Raw genomic sequence first — 25,602 nt, 5'->3', positions numbered from 1 at the left:
GGATGTAAACAGCGTCTTCATTGTTGGGGTCTTTCATGGCTTGGTTCAGCATCATGCTGAAGAAGATTGAAAAGAGGGTTGGTGCCAGAACACAGCCTTGCTTCACGCCATTGTTAATGGAGAAGGGTTCAGAGAGCTCATTGCTGTATCTGACCCGACCTTGTTGGTTTTCGTGCAGTTGGATAATCATGTTGAGGAACTTTGGGGGACATCCGATGCGCTCTAGTATTTGCCAAAGCCCTTTCCTGCTCACGGTGTCGAAGGCTTTGGTGAGGTCAACAAAGGTGATGTAGAGTCCTTTGTTTTGTTCTCTGCACTTTTCTTGGAGCTGTCTGAGGGCAAAGACCATGTCAGTGGTTCCTCTGTTTGCGCGAAAGCCGCACTGTGATTCTGGGAGAATATTCTCAGCGACACTAGGTATTATTCTATTTAGTAGAATCCTAGCGAAGATTTTGCCTGCAATGGAGAGCAACGTGATTCCCCTGTAGTTTGAGCAGTCTGATTTCTCGCCTTTGTTTTTGTACAGGGTGATGATGGTGGCATCACGAAGATCCTGAGGCAGTTTACCTTGGTCCCAACAAAGCTTGAAAAACTCATGCAGTTTGGCATGCAGAGTTTTGCCGCCAGCCTTCCAGACTTCTGGGGGGATTCCATCCATACCTGCTGCTTTGCCACTTTTCAGTTGTTCGATTGCCTTATATGTCTCATCCAGGGTGGGAACCTCATCCAGCTCTAGCCTTAGGGGCTGTTGAGGGAGCTGGAGCAGGGCGGAATCTTGGACTGAGCGGTTGGTACTGAAAAGAGATTGGAAGTGTTCTGACCATCGGTTGAGGATGGAGATCTTGTCGCTGAGGAGGACTTTGCCGTCTGAGCTGCGCAGCGGGCTTTGGACTTGGGGTGAGGGGCCGTACACAGCCTTTAGAGCCTCGTGGAAACCCCTGAAGTCGCCAATGTCCGCGCTGAGCTGTGTTCGTTTGGCGAGGCTAGTCCACCACTCATTTTGGATCTCCCGGAGTTTGCGCTGAAGATGGCTGCATGCGCGACGGAAGGCTTGTTTCTTCTCTGGACAGGACGGCTTTGTAAGGTGAGCCTGGTGGGCAGCTCGCTTCTTTGCCAGCAGCTCCTGGATTTCCTGGCTGTTTTTGTCAAACCAGTCCTTGTTTTTCCTGGAGGAGAAGCCCAGTACCTCTTCAGTGGATTGCAGTATGGTAGTCTTCAACTGATCCCAGAGGGTTTCAGGGGACGGGTCCGTGAGGCGGGTTGCAACGTCGAGCTTTGCTTTGAGGTTTGCCTGGAAGTTTCCTCTCGCTTCGTCTGACTGCAGTTTTCCAACATTGAACCTCTTTCTGGGGGCTTTATTGTTCCTGGGCTTTGGCTTGAAGTGAAGGTTGAGCTTGCAGCGAACCAGCCGGTGGTCAGTGTGGCATTCTGCGCTAGGCATGACCCTGGTGTGGAGCACATCTTGTTTGTCACTTTCTCGCACCAGGATGTAGTCCAGGAGGTGCCAGTGTTTGGATCGGGGATGCATCCAGGTGGTCTTAAGGCTGTCCCTCTGCTGAAAAAGGGTGTTTGTAATGACAAGCCGCTGTTCTGCGCAGAGCTCCAACAGGAGGCGCCCATTGTCGTTGCACTTGCCGACGCCATGCTTGCCCAGGATTCCTGGCCAGGTTTCTGAGTCTTTGCCGACACGAGCGTTGAAGTCGCCCAGGATGACAACCTTGTCGGCTGTAGGGGTACGTTGGATGAGGTTGCGCAGGTCGGTGTAGAACTTGTTCTTTTCTGCTGGTTCCGCCTGGAGGGTTGGAGCATAGACACTGATGAGGGTGATGTGACGCTTGTTTTGAAGTGGGAGTCGCATGGACATGATTCGGTCCGAGAAGCCTGTCGGAAGGTTTTTGAGTTTGGAGGCAATGAAGCTCTTGACCATGAAGCCTACACCAGATAGGCGTCGTTCATCCGAAGGCTTGCCAGACCAGTAGAGTGTGTAGCCCGCGCCGCGTTCTTGGAGGCTGCCTACATCTGCCAGGCGGACTTCACTGAGAGCGGCTATGTCGATGTCAAGTCTGAGGAGTTCATGTGCAATGAGGGCAGACCGACGTTCAGGTCGGTGGCTGTCAGTCTTGTCTAGCATGGTTCTGATGTTCCAGCATGCTAGCTTGAGTTTGTGAGCATCTTTTGAGGGGGAGGACGTGGAGGGGGAGGACGTGGAGGGGGAGGACGTGGAGGGGGAGGACGTGGAGGGGGAGGACGTTGAGGGGGAGGACGTGGACCTGTCCTCGGGCCTGCGCAAAGGAGCTTTTAGGTGGAGTGCAGTGCGCGCAGTACTGGCCCCACCCTTTACACCCATGGTTCGTGTGCCGTGGCCAAGCAAGCTGGGACGTGGCAGCGAGGTCCTTGGGTCGTAGGTTTTATATCGGAGTGGCCTTCTCCTATGCAGGTTTCTTACCCGGGCTGGAGGGGCCTGCCTCCCCTCCTAGGTCGGTCCATACTGCCCGGACCGGGGCGGCGGCCACGATACGGGCAGGAGCAAGGGGGAGACGGCGGCCCCGGCCTCGGTCGTGTGAGGCAGGCGGAGGCCCCGGTCCGGACAGGGAGTGGGAGGCGGCGGCCCCAGTCCAGGCACAGGGAGAGCAGCAGCGGCCCCGGCCCCGGTCCGGGCGAAGGGTAGACGGCGGCGGCCCCGATACGGGCAGGAGCAAGGGGGAGACGGCGGCCCCGGCCTCGGTCGAGTGAGGCAGGCGGAGGCCCCGGTCCGGGCAGGGAGTGGGAGGCGGCGGCCCCAGTCCAGGCACAGGGAGAGCAGCAGCGGCCCCGGCCCGGGCGAAGGGTAGACGGCGGCGGCCACGATACGGGCAGGAGCAAGGGGGAGACGGCGGCCCCGGCCTCGGTCGTGTGAGGCAGGCGGAGGCCCCGGTCCGGACAGGGAGTGGGAGGCGGCGGCCCCAGTCCAGGCACAGGGAGAGCAGCAGCGGCCCCGGCCCCGGTCCGGGCGAAGGGTAGACGGCGGCGGCCCCGATCCGGGCAGGAGCAAGGGGGAGACGGCGGCCCCAGTCCGGGCACAGGGAGAGCAGCAGCGGACCCGGCCCCGGTCCGGGCGAAGGGTAGACGGCGGCGGCCCCGATACGGGCAGGAGCAAGGGGGAGACGGCGGCCCCAGTCCGGGCACAGGGAGAGCAGCAGCGGACCCGGCCCCGGTCCGGGCGAAGGGTAGACGGCGGCGGCCCCGATCCGGGCAGGAGCAAGGGGGAGACGGCGGCCCCGGCCTCGGTCGTGTGAGGCAGGCGGAGGCCCCGGTCCGGACAGGGAGTGGGAGGCGGCGGCCCCAGTCCAGGCACAGGGAGAGCAGCAGCGGCCCCGGCCCCGGTCCGGGCGAAGGGTAGACGGCGGCGGCCCCGATACGGGCAGGAGCAAGGGGGAGACGGCGGCCCCGGCCTCGGTCGAGTGAGGCAGGCGGAGGCCCCGGTCCGGGCAGGGAGTGGGAGGCGGTGGCCCCAGTCCAGGCACAGGGTGAGTCGCTACATAGCAACACTAATTTAGTAGGTTTGTCACCTTTAACCAATCACAAAAGTTATGGCATTATGGAAATTATTTGATATTTTATACCCATGACAGCTGAAAACAGGATGCATAGATTAACCTTACTTTCCACTCATACGTGGTCTTTTGGCAAATTGCTCTTTGTAAAGTAACCATTAATATAAAAAAAGTTGTCTGAATTTCAGTGCAGATTTTGACTTCACCACTCTAAGGTATTGCACGACAGCACAACATTTGCAACTTTTCAGGTGCTTCACTCATGGTTAACAATGATATGAATATCTCTGCCAGGGTTCCAGCAATTTCTTCCCTAACCTTCCACAATGTGCAAGGATACTCTTCAGTAGTCCCTGAAAATGTGTTCACCTTTATGTGCTATAACGCAGATACGTTTCAAGACCACAATCCCCTTCCACAATATCTAAACCTACTAGGAAATGGAAGAATGTCTTACAAGATTAAGTTTATTTATTAAGATGAATCAAAGTTAACCTAATCTACTCTTTCAGCTTTCAGACATTTTAAATAATTGTAAATTTTCAAATAGTTTTCATGCAACTGATTTTATCATTAAGAAAGCCAAAAAAAATTGATAAACCGTGCAATTAAAAATGATCCAAAACTTTGGATAAATTCAGTTAAGAGCTTTAGAATTAACAGGCAGATATTATCAAATTCTTTGATTATAAAACAATTATAATTCATAATTTGTTTTCACCAATCCATTGTCCATATAATTGTTGAGTTCACAGTGCTCTTTCCCCCACCCCCCTCCCACCCCCAAGTAAAAGACAAGAACATAACTTTTATAGCTTATTATATGCTTGGAAAGATTTCTAGATCTTTACACCACTTCATCAGCATCCGACAGCCAGTAACAAATTTCTTCTTGATGTGCGCTACTCAGCTTGGATTGTTTCTAACTCATAATGAACTCAGCTGAACTATTCAGTTTAGATGCTAGTATAGTGGTCACTGCCACACTATTACAGAGCCAGCGACCCGTATTCAAATCTGGTGCTGTCTGTAAAAAGTTTGTACGTTCTCACCGTGGGCTTCCCCCGGGTGCTCGGGTTTCCAAAAACGCAAGGGGTTGTAGATTAATTAGGTGAAATTGGGCAACATGGGTCTCAATAGCTGGAATTGGCTTCTACCGTGCTGTAAATAAATCATTTTAATTTGAAGATTCGACTTTTAAATAACTAATAAATAATTATCATGAGGAAAAGGTGTCGTGATTTTCGGATTTAATTTTTACTAACCTGGATGATTAGATATGGGCGGCTGATAGGCAAGTTCGTTATGTACTGCCCCTAAGAAAAGAAAATTGTATGTAACTTCATAACATAAAAATACACATTTTAGTAAACAATTAGTGAAGATTTCTCTTGAGTATGATGAAATTATTGTTTTACTGTATGTTTTACTTGACATATATCCATGTTTTACTGCACGCACTGACGATGGGATGCTTTTATTTTGTTTTTCTTCATTTTCTTTCTGTTTAATAGGACATATAGAGGGAGTGGGAATGGAGGGAGGGGGTTCTTTTGATGTTTTGTATTTGGTATGATCGTTGAATATATTTAAAATGACAAATAAAATATTACGAAAGATTGTGAAGAAAACTGAGAGCATAACCTAAACATTTCTGCAATTCTAACATGAATATTTTAACTAAAGCTGTCTCACTACATCAGTAAAATGCAGCGCTTGATTCAGGAGTAACATCAGGTGTATTATCCACCAATGTGAAAACAATTCAGGCCATTTATTGCAGTTTCCATTCTTCGATAATGTGGCAAAACCCCCATCGTTTTTTGAGTCAATGTATCAATGATTAGCACTTCCCTACAATCTAATGTCATTCATAATAGTTGTTTTAACTAATTGATAGTGCCACTGTACCAACCTTGTTCTTAAGATGTATTAAAAAAAATCAGAATGGAAGACACCTGATGACAGGTCATCAGCCTGAATTGTTAAACCTTATTTCTCTTTTCAAAATATGCAGAATATTTCCAGGTTCAGATCAGATTTCAAATATGTTGTCAGAGTACATACATGACATCACCTACAATCCTGAGGTTTATCACTACTAGTAAAAAGAACAGAAAATCACATTTTAATGTCGTGAAAATTTAACATTTCACATTAATGATTTATCATAGATTCTGACCTGAAAATAACTGCTTTCTTCACCGATGATGCTTACCGAACCTACCAATCATTGGCACTATTTCAATTTTATAAAGCAAGAAGAGAATTGGTGGCCACAAATTGCAGGGAAGTTAAGATCATTGAAATTTTAGAAAATGGGTGCCAGTCTTACAAATATCTAAGGAGGACTGAACAACTTACAGAGGGAAACAGCAAGTCTGGAACTAAGTTTCATGATTAGTATAGAATCTTTGAAATTCTCCACCTCAGAAAGGTCTGCCTATTACTATATTCAGCAATGGGAACAAGAAATGTGCTGCTCAGAAAATCAAGAGATGTGGGGCAAATCAGAAAAGTGGACGATGGAAAGTGGAGATGGACTTCTGAAATGGGATTAAACCGGACTTTGAACTTTTTACCCTATTTTCACTGAATTTTAAAATCCAAATGGTACCTGAAGAGTGGCATTTTTTGAAAATCCCAAAGGCATGTAATACTAAAAATTTCACTTTATCTTGGTCTAAAAATAACAATAAACTGAAAAACAAAGCAAAAGAACTGCCCATCCTATTTATTTTACTCAAGTCCAAATGCTATTGACTTTAAATGTAAATCAAGCCAGTTTGTATATCTAGTTAAATTATTTTGGCTTTTAATCTGCAAATGACTTTTGTTGGGAATAGTTTTGAAACAATATTATGCAATTTATGTAATCTTACACATTTTGTTTTTATTTCCTTTTGCAAGGACAAAAAGAATTTAACAAATTAAGTAAATTTGTAGATGCAAAAAGATTTTGTTGAGAGTAGAAATTCACAAATAGTTAAATGGTACTCAAATCTGGGAATCTAATCTGAAAAGTTTGATCAAGATCGTTTCACACTAAGAACCTGAAATATAATAAATCTAAGAAAAATCCTAACTAATTATTTCAACCAAACTGGACTTCCATACACACAAAAACAAAATGATGCTGCAATTAAAAATTATGGGAACAAATTAAACCTTATGAGTGATAATGCAGTATGTAACATTTCATTCAATTCCCTCCAAGAGATGCAAAACTAGCCACATTTTTTTTATCGTCATGCTTCCCACATGATGACTTACAGTAGTGGCCAGTGTGGTGTATAGGGGTATGGTGTTGAAGATGTCCATTCTGGTGATGAGGCATGTTAGAGGTAAATGTTGCTGTTCGGTTTCCAGTCCAAGTTGTAGTGCTATCTGTTAAGTTACAAATTGGGAAAATACAGTTGCATATGAATGTTTACAATAATCAAACATTTAGATCAAATTCAATGAACATTATGATTTTTCAAATCTGTAAAAATAGTGGGTAAAAGATAATGCAAAGTTATAATTTTTGTAAAAGGATTATGATTGAAATATTAAATGCAATTTAACCACAATATATCAATATAATCCAAACATGAAATTAAACACTAAAAATCTAATTTACCTGTTTGTAGCAAATACACCTCCAGGTCAAGGTAGTAAACATACATTTGGGGAAAAAAAGCTAAAAAACAACTTATATCACCAGAAATTGTGACACGTTGAATAAAACTAAGTGGCAATTATGCATTCAGTGTTAAACTTAATATTACATGGTATTTACAACACAGGACAAGGAAATTCTGCCCATTCTAATTCTTCCTCAGGTGAAACAAATGGAGACCGTATATCATGTGATCAAATATGCAATCAATAGACAATCAGGAATCAACACACAATCCTGTATCTGGCAGCAAATTCAAAGAACCCCTTTAGATGGCAGAGCGATGCTTTGATTTCAACCACTAAAAACAAGAGCTAGTCTTTTGATATTTACTGTCAGAATATTGAACAACCCTCTTTAACTTCTGAAGAAGACGAGCTAGTCAATGCCTCAATTTCATGATATGCAAAGAGATTAAGACTTCATGTCAAAAGTCTCTTACATAAAAGGATTACAATAGCAAAGGTGCTCATTATAAGCTGGATTTATTTGAGATAGAAATCAGTCCAACAGTATACGGTACAGTACATCAAATAGTCAGAAATTGTCAGGACAGTAAACCTTTATTGCAAGTGATAAAAGATGTGTTATTGGACTTGAAACTTGCTCTGTATACAAATCTTTATGAAATAAAATAAGTTTATGTTCAATATTAAAGGCCTATAATTGAAAACACCCTTTGATGAAGTTATTTAATCCTTAAAATTTGTAATTGTTTTCATAATTGTGCAGTTTTTCACATAACATTTTATATCTGCAGAATCAGAAAACTGAACTGAAAAAGAAAAATATTTATTCCAACTGATCCAATAAAATTTGCTAAATAAAAATGGCCAAGAAATGCACCAAACAAAGTTTATTGATGCATGTAAGTCAAATAGATGATGAAGTGAAGAATTAGTTCCACAAACCAACTTTACCTTATGGACAAAAACATCCACAAGCTTTGGTTCTAAGTGCCTCTCAGCAAAGAAATTGTAACTGTTAATTATTTTCTATTATAAAATTTGCCAACATAGCTAAAGCTTTGGATAATAAATAGGAACAGATTTGTCAAAATTGAACAACAAATTTCATCTCCCCCCTCATTCTTAACATACTCTTTACAATCTTTCTCCAAATGCATATCACCATTCATTCTCCTATAAAACAAGAGAAGATAATGGGTGACCATCCAAACTACTCTGAAACACAGCTTATGTGGATCTCAAGTAGGATCTATGGAGTCCTGAAACACAGGCCCAAGTTGCTTCTGCATTCAATATGATCAGTTAAACAAAGTCCCCATACTCTGCATAACAAGAACTCAAACTAATTTAGTTGTCAATACTAATATGAAACAGCGAGATTACAGCTGCCTGGGATATAGTGCTGTTCAATCAAATCAATTATTTCTTAAACCAGACACAGCAACATAATACAAAGCAGCTCAACAATCCTATTGTTCCAACATCGTGCAAAGCCTACCTAATTGCATGAGTATCCATGTACAATCCAGGCAAATCTCCAGAAACTGAAAAATATTTTCAGTGTTTCAACAAACTAAGTGCAAAATTGTAACATCACTGTTGAATGATTAAGGTGGGTTGGAGGCAGGAGTAGGAGTAATGTGGCTTAGAACGTTTCCTTCTGTGAAGACTGAGGAAAGTTCACCTCCCACCCTCCATTCTCACTACATTCTACAGAGGATGTATTGAGAGCATCCTGTGCAACTGCATCACCACCTAGTTTGGAAGCTGTACCACCTCAGACCACAAGACTCTGCAAAGGATAGTGAAGTCACCGGAAAAGATCATCGCGGGCTCTCTTCCTACCAAGAAGGACATCTACAACATTCAATGCAGGCAAAAGGCAATAAACGTTGTGAAGGACTCCACACACCCCTCATGTAAACTGTTTTTTCTTCTGCCATCTGGTCAGATGTACCGTACCATTTGGGACCGTGCAACCAGATTGGACAACGGTTATATCCCCCAAGCCAACAGGCTCCTGAATTCCCAGAACACATGTGGATAGTGTACCGTGGACTTTTACTGTAGGTGTCTTATTATTTTAATATTTCAATGTTTTTAACTATTCTAACTTATATTTATGTAAATATGCTCCATGGTCCTAGAGAAACACTATCTCGTCTTTACCATGCGAGCATGGTATGAACGATAAATAAAGGTAACTTGACTTGAGGTTGAATACACATCACAGGACTTGCAGTCCTCCAGCCCCCATAGTGGAAAGTTCAATGAGAGGTCAAATGAATCTGGCTCATGGATATTTTGATCTCAAAAGCCAAGAATCATTTTATATATGTATGCCAAACTCATCATAAATCTCACCCTTTCGATTTTTTTTCCAGATGCAAGGACTTGTCATGATTTGGGTGGGGTGGAGGGGAGGAGAGGCTCTTCAATCTTGCAAAGACCTGCAGGTATCACCAAACACACTGCACAAGACATCCCACTGAAGAGTAAACTTGGTGGTCTGAAGAGGGAATTTTGCCTAAAGATACGTCTGAAACATTTTCTTCAGATTACACAGTCCATTAAAATACTTTACAGTTATCAAAATAACATTTCAAACTTTGTTATGGTCATTTACAGTGCAACCTGACAGAATGGGATTATGTCAGTACAGTGCAGCAAACGAATAAAAGGCAAAAATAAATTGTATTTTTAAAAGGAAGTTGCCACCTCCTTCCGCAGAAGTTAAACCTACAGATGTGATGTCACAGTTTTAAGGCAAGACCACACCTTCCACAAAAAGTTAACATGTACAAGATAAAAATTATCCCTTGATGACCCACACCATGTTACGTCTTCAATTAATTCTTTGTTTTTTGAAAGGTCTTTCACTTTGGCTGAATACTGTTTCTAGAGAGACACTGGAAGGACCAGGCTCCACAGTTGCTTCACTCTGAGAAGTTCCTGAATCCATTGGCACTGGCCGTTGGTTAGCCTGCACATGCACAAGAAGTTCCCTAAGTGTTTGCCCTATTAGTTGAAGGGGTGTACGGAGAGATTCAATGGAGCCACACAAATTCTCCATGTGTTCATGCATATCTTGGCGAAGTCCGTGAATTCCTTCTTCAATCCTTTGGAAGCCATCAATCAACATGGCATTGTGACATTCCTCGATTTTAAACAAAGTCTCTTCAGGTATCCAGCTGGAAGATCTCCACCTATTTGGCCCGTTATCTGGATCATCCCCTGGAGAATCTGGATGAATAATCTCCTGGGATTCCTCATAATCGTCGTCATCATCACCTTCATCTTCATCTTCAATGGTTACAAGGTTCGAAGCCGCCATGGTATCTGTGAGAAAAACAGGTGAAGCGGGAATCTCAGCATATATCGATTATCCAGGAGGACAAGTACATTCATATGAAAGGATTCAAAGGGGATAACGAGGATGGCCCCTAGCCTATCACAAGAGGCTAGAGGTTTATCATGTTCTTATTGAGGGGGTAGGGAAAATGTGGAGGGAAGTGCAGTAATGAGGCATGATATTAAATCATGGAGGACTGATTGAAATGTTTTCTGTAAGAACTAGAAGAAAATCTGAGGGTACTGCTACAAACTAATCACAAGCTAAGCGTGCATTAAAGCTGTTGGTTAGCCTACATATGTACACTTCACACCAAAAGTTGAATCTGATGCATTCAAAAAGAAACTGGACTTAATTGCTGATTTGCAACATTAAAAAGAAGATGAAATTAGCATGACCAGCAATATAGTTAGTGATTTTCATAGATTTAAAATAAATTAGTGTGAAAAGGATGGTCATCTCTGGTACGATGAAAAAGGGCACACCTGCGTTGCCTTCTGCCAAAGGCTCTGCGAGGTTCAGGATCTCACGGGTGAACCCTGCTTCCTCCGCATCCCTCCAGCAATAAAATCCAATGTAGAAACAGCACAGATTTAATGTTATTTCCTCTCAAATACATCTTGGATAAAGAGAAGAGCGTAAAGATTTTCTCCAAAAATTGACCACCACAATTTTGAGTTCTGCCATCTACAGGACAGTTTGGTTTTCTCGTCTCTGAACCGTTCCTCCTCATGGTGCTGCATTTCTACAATCAGGCCACACAACTTCGCTTGTCTGAAGTTTTGTTTTTGGTGCATTTACTGGAAGCGTCTGTGCCGTTAAATGTGTCCGAAATTTCCCAGCCGCAAGCTGCAAACTCAGCAGCTCGTCGTAGCCATGCATTTTCAAACTGACCAAGCTGCATTTCCTGGGGAACAGTCACAATTTTGGAGCAATATGCAAAGAATTTCCAGAACAGCATCGAATCTCAATGGCATCAAATGCAATAGGAATACGGTCACCACACAATGAATGGCCCCATTCTTTGATGTAAAATGAAGAGTGTAAAGGAGAGTGCATTTAATCTTGAGCCACAATAAACCTCAAAAGTTTTAAATATTTTGTTACTGATAACATCATAGTACTCCAACATCTACATCTGCGTCCTGTTGCAAGTCACAATGGGACAAACACTTGGATGAGAAATAAGTTTAATTGGCAATATTCAGAACAAGGCACGTTGGCATGTTTTGAAAACAATTTAACCATATCATTCCTAGTATCAGCGGTTACAACGAAGAAGTAAATTCAAGCAATGAGCAAATATATTAAATTAGCAGCGTAACAGGTTATTCACCCCAAATGGTCCAATTTACAATTTCACGTGCTTCTATTCCATTACCCATCACACATGTATCAAGCCTCTCTTTAAAAAAAAGTGCCAAAGCTCTGTTTCAACTGCTCCCGTTCTTGTCTCTCTAAATATAAATACCATACCAACTAAAAAATTTTTGAAGGAATTTACATCCCAGGAAAAAACTGCAGATTGAACTCAAGACAACAATGGAAGCAATTCATTTCACAATACAAACTTTTGTGAAGTAGATCCTGAAATTAAGTCAATTAAAAAATACACCAGGACTAATCGCTAATAAGAAAATTTTACCAAGAACTAACCTACCAGCAATGTGACACTACTTTTTCTGAAACCAACAAGATACACGAACAATGCAACTTGGACACAATAATTCTTGTGATTAAAGCAGAGTTGTTACCCTGTCTTGAATGGAATCCAACTGCCATTTAGCTTTCACTACAGAGGGCTAATCTATCTATGGCAAATGACCAATGAATTCATGTGATCTGAAGACAGAATGATTCTGAAATAGTGTTCCCTTACTGTGATGGTAAGTTGCTGGTTGTGCTGGAAAGCCATTCTGCTGGGTTGTTTGCTGAGGCCCCGAGGCAATCTGTATTAAACCGTCATTGTGGTTCACTGGCAACATGTTGCTTGGCTGACCTAATGGAAGAAAGAAGAATATACAGTGCATCACAAAAGCTGAAGGAACTTGGCTATGAGGCATATAATACAATCACAAAAAAATTCTAGAGATGCAGCTTCAGCTAAATTCTCAAGTTTGGACTGACATTTTTCATACCAAATATTATCCAAACCACAAAGACAAATTCCAAATTATTCTTTCCTACCATAAATTTCAAAATCACTGCAACAAGATTCAGAAAACACAGCAGCTCCAATTATACTTTTTTTTTTAATGATTCTGACTGCGGAAGAACAATTGTAAACATAAAAAGTAAAAGAATAATGTGATTTTATTGGTAAAGAGGCATCCCAAATATTGAAAACCAGAAATAAAAATGTTGAAAATTCATAGGTTACCCTGAAACTGGAAGGAAAATGACAGATATAAAATGCAGGACATGAATTTATTCCCATCATTTCAATTTAATTTAAAAATTTGGTCCAATCAATTAAAACCTCAAAATATCTGTAATGTTAAATGCAATTATCAAAAAACATTTTTCTGAATTACAATACAAAATGTACTACATGAAGATAAATCTTCACCTTTGATTACATATGCTCTTTAATATGGTTCTTTTTTTTTTAAAACTTTAATTAAAGATTTTATCACAAGAATAAAGAGAAAAATTACATTTAAAGAAAAGATAAAAAATAAAATAATAAAATAACAATACAATACATTAGTAACCTAACTTAAATCCGACTAACCCCCCCCCCAATAATCACAACACAACATTAATGACCTAATTTAAATCAGTCTAACCCCCCCCCCCATATACGGCCACTAAAAAAAAATAAAATCTATATTTAAAAAAACCCACCCTCCCCCCCCCCAAAAAATAAAGAGTGAAAATATGGTTCTATTTGATAGTTTTGATAGCTTTAAGAGGTGAATGAAATCCTAAAATTGAAATAAATCTGGAAAAACACAAGATAATATTGACTTTCATATTTTTGTCATAACATTCACCTAACTACTAGATGTGGATTTTTAAGATACAAGTTCAATTAAAATCAAGAGTGGAAGTTCATAGCTGTACTGCAATCATTTCTTAGTTTACATGAGGACTGTTATAGAAACCAATGTTTTACACAATCTTGGGCACGTGTTTGGACTTCGCCTTTGGTTAAAACCTCAAAAGGTCAAGGAATTATGAAAAAGGCAACTATGTCACCATAGCTCTAATTTTAGGAATGAAATACTGAGATTTACTGCAATGTGAAGAACACTTGCCACAACAGAAACTTTTCTTTGAATTTTTGTATCTCTAACGTTTGTGTATTAGTTTAAAAGCCTTTTATACTTTTTGTATCTCTATTATACAGTAAATACTTTGTTATTCATCATTATGCAAATCTTAATGCGAAGCTATGAAAAATCTTTATCCATTTTATCAACAAATTAAAACTACATAAAGTAACAGCCAGAGTTTGATTTGTTGGATTAAAGAGATCTAAATTGAGGATATCACAGCTCACGCTTTGAAAGATGATTTTGATACATTTTGATTCAAAGAAAAATTTAATTGTGAACTTTGTCAGAAAGAAAGGCTTGTAAAATTTGTCTTGAAGAATTAACAACTTGATTTAAAGTCAAAATTCATCCACGCTATAACAATATTCCAGAAGTGTTAGAAACCTGTCTGTGAATTACGCAGTTTGAAATTGAGCCAAAAGCTGGCCAAACACCTGCAACCTTGAAAAGATAAGCCAGAGTTCTGGGAGCAGAAGTAGCAGGAAGCCCAGAAGATGATATTATAAACATCCAGATAAGAAAGCTTGTGTGCAGAATCATAGAGTCAATTCAGCTAGCAGTATCTCTCTTAAAGGGACCAAGTTAGATACAAAATTTGTTTACAGTTCCCAGGAACCAAGAGAAGCCAGGGCAGTGTGAAGAACCCAAGATGAATAAGAAGAAATCTTGTCAGGCTAAAGACCTCAAGAAAACAACTCATTTGTAATTGCTGCAGATATTAAAGAGATGTTTCATCAAGTAAAAGTACCATCAGAAGATAGTGATTTTTTTATGATTGTTATGGTGGCCTCATGGAGATCACAGTAAAGGCATAATAATACAGAACGACAGTTCATCTATTTGGAGCAACTTCTTCACCGAGTTGTGCAAATTTTACTCTCAGGAAATGTGCTGAAGATAACGAAGAGTAACTTAGTTCTCAAGCTATAAACATCATCAGAAATAATTTCTATGTTGATGATTGTCTTACTATGTTAAGAAGATAATTACAGATGGAGTTAGTAGACGCGATGTTTTGAACTGATAGAACATCAGAGCTTAAATACATTAATAACAAAACCACAAGGTTTCGTACCTTTGTGACTAACCGAGTTAATAAAATCTGGGTTTTGCATGCTAATCAATGGATATATGTTAAAACAGTGGATAATCCAGCTGATAATGGCTTCACGAGGATCAAAGGTTCAATCCTTTCTGAAAAGAGCCATCACATGGGTTTCTGGTCCTCAAATTTCTTTCGCGATCTCAAGAAGATTGGCTTCAAAATCCAAAAGAGTTAAAAGAAATTTCAAAGAAGATCAATTTCAAGAGGGAAGATATTTATGCAAGACACTGATGGAAACAAGGGCAATTTTTTGCAGATTTATTTTGGAAAAGATGGATTAAAGAATATCTTACATTATTACAAGAACGGCAAAAGTGCTCTAAAGCTAAACGCAATTTTGTTTGTGGAGATACTGTAATTATCGTGGACGATTCTTCACTAAGAAATTCTTGGTTGCTGGGGAAAATTATGGATATAGTTCCAGACAAAAAATGTTTTGTTTGGCAAGTGCAGATTAAAACCAAGGCTGGTTACTTAAATAAACCCATTACTAAAATCTGCCTTTTACAGGAAGCTGAAAGTTTTGATTTCTAATCTTATATTTACTATATTTACTTTGTGTATCTGTAATAGTAATTATTATATATTAGCCATTAATGTCTATTATAATAATTAGGGGCTAGAATGTAAAGGTTAAAACTTTGTGTTTTTTGATTCTTAGTTAATTTTATGCCTGTCTCTTCAAGAGAACTATTGTTTGTAGTGTTACCATATGACTATGATGTAATATGTCATAATATCCACCCAGGCTAATCACTTGTTTTCTACCAGATGTGAAGGAAGCATGAGCACAAGAAATTTTTCTTTGAATTTTTGTATCTCTAAAGTTTGTGTATCTCTTTAAAAGCTTTTTATACTTTTTATATTTCTATTATACAGTAAATACTTTGTTATTCATCATTATGAAAGTCTTAATGTGAAGTTATGCAAAATTTTATCAGTTTAATCAACAAATTAAAACTACATAAAGTAGCAATCACAGAGTTTGATTTGTTGGATTAAAGATCTAAATTCGGGATATCGCAGCTCACACTTTGGAAGATGATTCTCTGAAATTAAGATACATTAGAATAAGGAAAGTGTTACCTAAAACCATAAGACCACACAACATTGGAGCAGAAATAGGCAGTTCAGCCCATCAAGTCTGACCCTCCATTCAATTGAGAGCTGACCATTTTCCTATTTCACCCCTACTGCCCAGCCTTCTCCCCATAACCACTGATGCTCTGGCTAATCAAGGACCTATCCATCTCTGCCTTAAATACAAATAATGAATTGGCCTCCATAACAAACCGTCACAACAAATTCCACAGATTTACTACTCCCTGGTTAAAGAACTTTCTCCATACCTCTGTTCTAAGTGGATGTCTTTCAATCTTCGTGGCCTCTTGTCCCAATTTCTCCTACCTTTCTACATCTTCTCTGTCCATGCCTTTCAACATTTGAAATGTTTCAATGAGATTTCCCCCTCTCACTCTTCTAAATTCCAATGAGTACAGGCCAAGAGATAAAAAATGCTCCCCTTATGATAACCCTTTCATTCCTGGAATCATCCTTGTGAACTTTCTCTGAACACTCTCCAATGTCAGCAAGTCCTTTCTTAAACGAGGAGTTCAACAATGCTCACAATACAAGTGAAGTCTTATCAGTGCTTTATAAAGCCTCAACATTATATCCCTGCTCTTATATTCTATTCCTCTCTAAAAGAAAGTCAGCATTGCATCTGCTTTCTTCACCACAGACTCAACATGCAAGTTTAAACGAACACCAGTAAATGTAGGTGCTTGTTTAAATCACATCAGGGACTATGAGTGCAGGACTGTGAACAAGAGAAGGAACATTTAAAAAGCACCAGGAAAGGAAGGTGCTCGTTTAAATTTCTTCTTTGACTAATACCAGCCATCGTGGAGGAGTGAGAATTTGAAGCTTTGGCTTAAGATGCTCCAGCAAGCAGAGAATAAAGTGGTGGTGCAGGAATTGAGGTAGGGTAAAAACCACCTTGTTGACGAACAAAAGGATTCTGCAAGGAGACACAACCAAGGAATGGGTTTTCTAACTTTATCCTAGTTCATAGACAGTGGGAATGGCAACCAGGGGAAGGACATGCTTCTCTTCCAGTATCTGGATAGACAGGGAAGACAATAGTATCCCTAATGACTTCATTTACACAGGAGGCTGAAGGGGTGATATACAAAAGTTACAAGGATGCAATCACACCTAGGAAGTAAGAGGAAAGTAGTTGGGTGACAGTTGGGAGAGGGGGACAGGCAGTGTAGTGTACCCCTGTGGCCAACACCCCTGTGGCCATTCTCCTCAGCAACAAATATACCCCTTTGGGTACTCCTGAGATGGATGAGCATCTTGGCAAGGCAATGGCTCTGAACATCAGAAGGGAAGGGTGAAGGTAGGTGGAGCGATAGTCATATGGGGACTCAAAAGTCAGGAGAATAGGTAGGAGATTCTGCTACTGCAGAAGAGACACCAGGATAGTGTGTTCCATCCCAGATGCTCAGGTCCAGGATGTCTCTGAGTAGGTGCAGAATATTGTTAAAGGGGAGGGTGAGCAGCCAGAGGTAGAGGTATATATTGGTACCAATGACATAGACAGGAGTGGGGTAGAGGTCCTGCAAAGTAGATTTAGGGAGTGAGGAAAAAGGCTGAAGAGCAGGACCTCCAAGGAGGCAATCTCTGGATTACATCTGGTGCCACGGGCTACGGAAGTTCAGAACAGGAAGATAGCACAGACAAATAAATGGCTGAAGAGATAGTGCAGGGTGCAGAAATTCAAGTTCTTGGATCACTGGAACTTTTTCTGGGAAGGGCTGATCTGGGGGGGGGGGGGGGGGGTAGTTGTATTTAAATGCAGGCAGCTCAAGAAATAAAGTGGATGACCTTGTAGTACAGCTACAGATGTTGTAGCCATCATGGAATCATATCTAACAAAAGATATAGAATCATTGTGGGATGTGTTAAGAAATGGCAAGGTGAAAAGACAGTTAGCAGTTATACACAGACTTCCACAAAGTAGCTGGATGTGGACAATAAAAGATTACAGCAAATAGAAGAGGTATACTATGGTATTTACGGGGTACTTTAACATGTAGATTGGGACTGGATTTCAAGAGAGAGAATTTGTAGGATGCCTAAGAGATGGCTTTTTAGAGCAGATTGTTGATGAGCATATTAGGTGATCAGCTGTACTGGATTGGGTCTTGTGCAATGCACCAGAGGTGATTAGAGAGTTTAGAGCAGTGGTTCTCAACCTATTCCTTTCCACTTACATACCACTTTAAATAATCCCTATGCCATCGGTGCTCTGTGATTAGTAAAGCATTGCTTAAGGTTTTATGAGAGTGGGGAAAGGGAAGGTTGAGAATCATTACTCTCCTCTGTAATGGATAAATGTTGGGAGGATTTTGGTAAGATTAGTGGGTTACATACATAAACACATTTTAAAACAGATCTTATTTGAAAGACTGAAGAATTCATATTCAATAACATTGCAGGATATCTGGAGAATGTGATGCACATTTAACAAATAGGTGCAAATTGAAATGACGTCATGAAATGAAAGACCATTGTTTGTAGGAAACAAACTGACTACAAGTACCTTTCTGCAAAGTGCTCACAGATAGGTCACTCCTGGGTTTTGTTTATCTAAGACAACATCTTAACCAAGGAGTAGAACTCCTGTTGTTTGCTGAAGAAGGTGGGGGTTTTGCAAGTGAGTCACATGGGCTTTCTGGCAGTTGGAGAGGGAGAGAGAGAGAGAGAGAGAGAGAGAGAAGTTAACAAGCTCTCCCAGCTAGTGTATGTGACACTAAAGGAGCTGAATAGTGCAAGCCAGGAAGAGCTGGTTGGAAACAAAGTTCCAAAGCAGTGGATGGCTGGAAGTGCTATCTGTCTGATGTTTCTCTTGGAATAGAAGGAACAGAAAGGAACTCTGTGGTAGCCTGAAAGAAAGAGGTTACCATCTGGAAAACGCTGATGGGGCAAGTTTCATCAGCGAGACATTGAGGTGACTAATTGTGGAAATCCTGGAACAACAAATCTCTCTCTGCAAACCCTACAAGAACCTTCCTGAGTGGTAAACATTTACCTTCCAAGCACCAAAGCCTGGTGAACTTTATACATGTTAAATTCTGTGCACAATATAAGAATTGCCTGCATCCAGAGAACTTGGAAGAAGGAGAAGTGAGATTGAATTGTGAACCAAAGAACTTTTCTTAAATTCACATACACACATTACATACACGTGCGCTTAGAATTAGAAGAGGGTTAATTTGGGTTAGTTAAGTATAGAAATAAGTTAAAGCTTGATTCTATTTTCATGTTTAAAGTTGATTAAAAACAACTTTTGTTTTAAAAACCACTTGTCTTGGTGAATGTCTATTGCTGCTGGGTTTTGGAGTCCTTTGGTCTCGTAACAAGTCCCAATTGTTATTGAAATATTTTGCTTGAGAAAAATTGTCGTAACGAGTCAATTAGGTACGATTAAAACAGTAGTTTTCAAACATTTTCTTTCCACTCACATAGCACCTTAAGTAATCCTTTACTAATCCCTTACTAGTCATAGAGCACTTACGGCATAGGGAATACGAGTTTTAAAAAAAGGTTGCCAACCCCCGGCTTAGAATAAGGGATTCATAAGGGGGCAATGATCAAAATATAATTGAGTTCAATTTGAGATTTCACCAAGGGAAACTAGTCTGAGGTATTGGTATTTCAGTGGAGTAGAGGGAATTACAGTGGCATGAGAGAGGAAGAGGTCAAAATAGATAGTAAGGGGCAGCAGTAGGGAAGATAGCAAAGCAGTAATGGATGGAGTTTCTATGAGAAATGAGGAAAGTGCAGGATAAATATTGTACGTATCAAAAAAGAGATAATATTCAAATGGAAAAATGTCACAACTGCGGCTGATAATGGAAATCAAAGCCAATGTAAAACCAAAAGAGCATACAAGGAAGCAAAAGTTTGTGGGAAGTTTTTCAAAAGGTGAAGAAGGTAACAAAAAGCTCTTCAGGAGGGAAAAGATAAAGTATGAAAGTAGGATACCAAATAATGCAGGGGTGGCCAAACTTGCTTAATGCAACTGTAATGACTATAATATTTTGGGGAATTTGTAAGATTTAGAGTAGGTTACATACATACACACATTTTAAAACAGATCTTATTTGAAAGTGAAGAAATACTGAAGATCTCTGGAGAACGTAAGCACCTTTCACAAGTAGGTGTTAATTGAATTTATGTCATAAAATGAACAGACTGGAGAGATACTCTGGGTGTTGGAAGCTCTTTTCAACGGTTTTGACAGAGTGCACAGAAAGGTCTCTCCTGGGTTCTATTGATCTAACAACAGATGGGTGCAGAAGAAAGAACTCCTGTTGTTTGCTGGAGAAGGTGGGGGTTTTGCAAATGAGTCACATGGGCTTTCTGAAAGCCAGTTGGTGAGAGAAAGAGAGAGAGAGAGAGGGAGAGAGAGAGAGAGAGAGAGAGAAATAAGAAGCTCTCTCAGTCAGTGTGTGTGGGACAATGAACAGTGCAATCCAGGAAGAACTGATGAAAAGTTCCAAAGCAGTAGATGGCTGGAAGTGCTCTCTGTCTGATGTTTCTCTTGGAATAAGAGAAACAGAAGGAGCTCTGTCGTAACCTGAAAGAAAGAGTTTACCACCTGAAAAACCCTGATAGGGCAAGTTTCATCAGCGAGACATTGTGGTGACTAATGGTGGTACCTCAGTTGTTGAAATCCTGGAACAACAAAAATCTCTGCAAACCCTACAAGAACCTTTCTGAGCGGTAAACATTTACCTTTCAAGCATCAAAGCCTGGTGAACTTTATACATGTTAAATTCTGTGCACTGTATAAGGAGAAGTGAGATTGAACTGTGAATCAAAGAACTTTTCTTGAATCTACACACACATTGCATACACGTCCGCTTTGAATTAGAAGGGGGTTAATTTGGGTTAGTATAGAGTATAGTTAGGTATAAGGAGAGAGTTAAGTTAAAGTTTGATTCTATTTTCAGGTTTGAAGTTGATTAAAAATAACTTTTGTTTTAAAAACCACTTGTCTTGGTGAATGTCTATTGCTGCTGTGTTTTGGGGTCCTTTGGGCTTGTAATACAAGAGGCACATGATAAACCTCAGATGTTTGAGAGACACAGTCAGAAAAAAAATTACAAACATGTTTTTACTGCATGGACATATTGTAACAAATATTTTACAGAAATATTAAGAAATACATGTACATAATGTTTATTCTCATACTGTATGTAATTTTTAAATAATATATATTAGTTTCAATAGTCAAAAAGTGCATATACTCATTTAACAGTTGAACTTTGTGGACTAATTTTTAGTGTAAAATTTAGGAAGCCAACTATTACAACATTTGAATGCAAAAAGCATCTGCATCATTTGGGGTTTCAGGAGCTCAGATGGGCGGGCTCATATGATTCCTGATTCAACCAACATATTTCTGCAAGTCGCACATTATATGTCGCCAGCCGTGGTTCGGCCACCCCTGAAATAAATGTGAAAGTAGGCTACCAAATAATACAGGGGTGGCCAAGCATATAAAGAGTAAAGCAGAGGTGCGAGTAGATAATAGGACCACTAGAAAATGACGTTTGAGAAATAATAATGGGAGAAAAGGAGTTAGCAGAGGAACTAAATGAGTATTTTGCATCAGTCTTCACTGTGGAACATTAGCAGTGTGCCAGATGTCAAAGGGTACAAGGGAAGGTAAGTGAGTGCAGTTACTTTTCAAGGGAAAAAGTGTTCAGAAAGTTCAAAGATCTAAGAGTAGATATGTCTCCCGGGCCAGATGGATTTCACCCTCAGGTTCGGAAAGAAGCAGTAGTGATTGTGGGGACATTGGTAATGATCTTTCAGAAATCAATAGATTCAGGTATGGTCCCAGAGGATTGGAAAAATCACAAATGTCACTCCAAGTACGGAGGGAGACAGCAGAAAGGAAATTATACACTGGTAACACTGACATTAGTGATTGGGGAGATGTCAGAATAGATCATCAAAGATGAGGGTACAGAGTACATGGAGGCAATATGACAAGCAAGGAGGAAATCAGGAGAACACAAATCAGTCCTCATTGAGGAGTCAGCAGTGGAGAAGGTCAAGAACTTCAAATTCTCTAAGGATTTGTCCAGGAGGCTCCACGTAGATGCAAACATGAAGACTGCTCGCCAGCGGCTATACTTTGTGAGGAATTTGAAAGATTTGGTACATCACCAAAGACTCTCAAACTTCTACAGGCATACCGTGGAGAGTATTCTGGCTGGTTGCATCACTATCTGATATGGAGGTGCCAATGCTCAGGTCAAGAAAAATCTCCAGAGGATTGTTAACCCAGATTGCGACATCATGGGCGCCAGTCTTCACTTCATTGAGGACATGTACAAGATTCCAAGAAAGCAGCCTCTATCCTCAAGGACCCCCACCATCCAGGCCATGCCCTCTTCACTCTACTATCATCAGGAAAGGCACAAGAGCCTGAAGTTGAGCATTGAGCAGCACAGGCACAGCTTCTTCCCCTCTGCCATCAGCCTCTGCTGTCATATTTCTGAATGAACAATGAACCAAAGATCTACCATACTTGCTCTTTTTTTTCTTTTACTACTTTTATTTATTGTGTAATGTGGTTTATATAAATGTTTGCATTGTGATGTTGCCACAAATTGAATTTCATGACATGTTCATGAGAATAAATTTTGATGATAGACCATAGCCAGCCCCAGCATGGTTTCCTCAGGGAAAATCTTATTCAAAAACCAATTTGAATTATTTGTAGAAGCGACAAACAGGCTAGTTAAACGAAATGCAGAGGATGTTATGCATTTGGATTTTCAGAAGGCCTTTGACAAGATAAGAGAATAAAGTATAACAGGAAACATACTAGCGTGGGTAGAGAATTAGCTGGTTGGCAGAAAGCATGGAGTTGGAATTGTTACAAGCCAAAAGGACCCCAAAACCCAGCAGCAATAGATATTCACCACGACAAGTAGTTACTTAAAAAAAAGTTGTTTTTAATTATCATTAAACATGAAAACAGAATAACTTATCACTATTAACTTAACTAACCCAACTTAACACCCTTCCAATTCTAAGCACACGTGTATGTAATGTGTGTGTGAATTTAAGAAAAGTTCTTTGGTTCACAGTTCAATCTCACTTCTCCTTCTTCCATGTTCACTGGTTGCAGGCAATTCTTATACTGTGCACAGAATTTAACATATATGAAGTTCACCAGGCTTTGGTGCTCGAAAGGTACCACTCAGGAAGGTTCTTGCAGGTTTGCAGAGAGAGATGTGTTGTTTCAGGATTTCCACAACTGAGGTACCACTATTCGTCACCTCAATGTCTTGCTGATGAAACTTGCCCCATCAGGGTTCTCCAGGTGATAACCTCTTTCTTCCAGGCTACCAGAGAGTTCCTTTCTGTTTCCCTTATTCCAAGAGAAACATCAGACAGATAGCACTTCCAGCCATCCACCACTCTGGAACTTCTGTTTCAGTTCCAAGAAGCTTCTCCTGGCTTGTTACAGCTTTCTGTGTCACACACACAGTCCAAGACTCCCTTCTGTCTTTCTCTCTATCTGAGATTCAAACTGCCAGCAGCATGTTCTTCTCTCTCTCACTTGCAAAACCCTCGACTTTCTCCAGAAAACAATAGGAATTAGTCTTCTGGTTCTATCTGTTGTTTTAGGTAAATAATAACCCTCTCAATGACCTCTGAGTGAGCACTTTGCAGAGAGGTCAAAAGTCTTGCAAAAATGTCCAAAACAGACATCCTAGCTCTGGGTGTCCTTCCAAGACAATAGTCCATTCATTTCATGACATCATTTCAATGAGCACCTACTTGTGAAATTCTCCATAGTTTCTGTAAAGTCACTGAATACGCATTCTTCTGTATTTCAAATTAGATATGTTTTAAAGTGTGTGTATGTATGTATTCTCTAATTTTACCAATTTATCTCCCAAAAACATTCCCAAATATTCCATCTCAGAATACAGGGATCACATGCTGGTTGGCTGTCAGTTGCTTGTATGTTCCACAGGGGTCAGTGTTAGGGCTGCTTCTTTTTATGTTACACATTAATGATTTAGATTATGGAATGAATGGCTTTGAGGCCAAGTTTGCAGATGATAGAAAGGTAGATGAAGGAGCAGGTAGTGTTGAAGAAACAGGGAGGCTGCAGAAGGACTTGACATATTTCAAGAATGTACTGAGAATGAAATACAGTGTTGGAAAGTGTATGATCATGGACTTTAGTATAAAAAAAGACTATTTTCTAAATGGTGTGAAAATTGAAAATATACAGATGCAACACGGGCATTCATTTCAGGAGGAATACAATGTTAGAGCAGGGATATGATGCTGAGGCTTTATAAGGCACTGGTGAGGCTTGGAGAATTGTGAGCAGTTTTGTGCTCCTCAGTTAAGAAAGCATGTGCTCACATTGAAAAAGGTTCAGAGGAGGTTCACAAGGATGATTTTGGGAATGAAAGGGTTATCATATGAGAAGTGTTTGACAGCCCTTGGCTGGTGCTCATTGGAATTTTGGGGAATTGGGGGGGTTGGAATGGGGGTCTCATTGAAACATTTTGAATGTTGAAAGGCATTGACGGAGTAGATTTTGAAATATTGTTCCCCGCAGTAAGAGACTCTAGGACAAGAGGGCACAACTTCAGGATTAAAGGCTGTTTGCTTATAACAGAGATGCGTAGAAATTTCTTCAGACAGGGAATGGTAAATCTATGGAATTTCTTGCTATAGGCAGTTGTGAAGGCCAAGTTATTGGGTGTATTTAAGGCAGAGATTGATAGGTTCTTGATTAACCAGGGCTTCAAATGTTATGGGAAGAAGGCCAGGCAGTGGGGCTGAGTAGGAAAATAGATTAGCTTGTGATTAAATGGTGGGGCAGACTTGTTGGGCAAAATAGCCTATTTCTGCTCCTATGTTTTATAGGATTTACCTTCCAAACTCTTTGCATTTGTGAATTTTCAATTTTCTCCCCATTTAGAAAATAGTGTTCTTGTTTATTTATTCTTCCTGACCCTTTGAATATATCCAGCATTTCTTGTTTTTATTCCAGATTTCCTTCATCTGCAGTTTTTGGTTTTTGATTGTTCATACCATTGGATTATATTTTAGGTTAGACATTTCAAAGTTTTCTTCTACAATTTACAGTTTTTGTTTAATTAATAACTTATTGAAAATTCTGGGTATTTTTAAAATCAGAAATAATTTTGTAAATTCTTCTCCTTCTGGTTAAAAAAAATGAAGTATAATGTGAGATGATGATTTTAAACCTTTAATATACCAGGTAACTATCATATAATGTTCAGTCTTTCATCTTCTTGTTAAAAAGTGAATAAACTAACTTAAGCATTAGCATAATTCTTCCTATCACATGAATGTTATTTATGGCTCTACCAGAGAGAATTTATATATACTTTTATTGACCTGATCAATGAGAAGTCACATAACTATTGTCCATTGAATCATTCAAAAAAACATAATAAGTGGAGCAAGAGGAGGCCATTGACCATGGCATTCAATACGACATCTGGACTCATTTCCCAATATTTAAAAAAAAGAACTGCATCTTGAATACGACACTGTTTCTACTGCTTACAAAACAACAATCTGGTGGCAGAACTCAGTGAATGGAAAAGCATC

At 40.2% G+C, this 25,602-nt stretch overlaps 1 protein-coding gene across 4 annotated transcripts in view; it reads right to left on the bottom strand.

Moving 5' to 3' along the window:
- Nucleotides 1-25,602, bottom strand: part of smad4b (SMAD family member 4b) — a 179,902-nt gene that overhangs the window by 61,663 nt on the left and 92,637 nt on the right. For all 4 annotated transcript variants that reach the window (XM_069923907.1, XM_069923908.1, XM_069923905.1 and 1 more), the window contains exons 6-8: nt 12,395-12,514; nt 6,807-6,920; nt 4,799-4,849 (exon numbers count right to left, since the gene is read on the bottom strand). In XM_069923907.1, coding sequence (XP_069780008.1) covers nt 4,799-4,849; nt 6,807-6,920; nt 12,395-12,514 — 285 coding nt within the window. The remainder of the gene's footprint in view (nt 1-4,798; nt 4,850-6,806; nt 6,921-12,394; nt 12,515-25,602) is intronic.

Source organism: Narcine bancroftii, chromosome 3 (genome assembly GCF_036971445.1).
Source record: "Narcine bancroftii isolate sNarBan1 chromosome 3, sNarBan1.hap1, whole genome shotgun sequence".
NCBI classification, from domain to species: domain Eukaryota; kingdom Metazoa; phylum Chordata; class Chondrichthyes; order Torpediniformes; family Narcinidae; genus Narcine; species Narcine bancroftii.
Note: the sequence above shows the minus strand (reverse complement) of the source record. Positions and strands in the feature narration are given on the sequence as shown.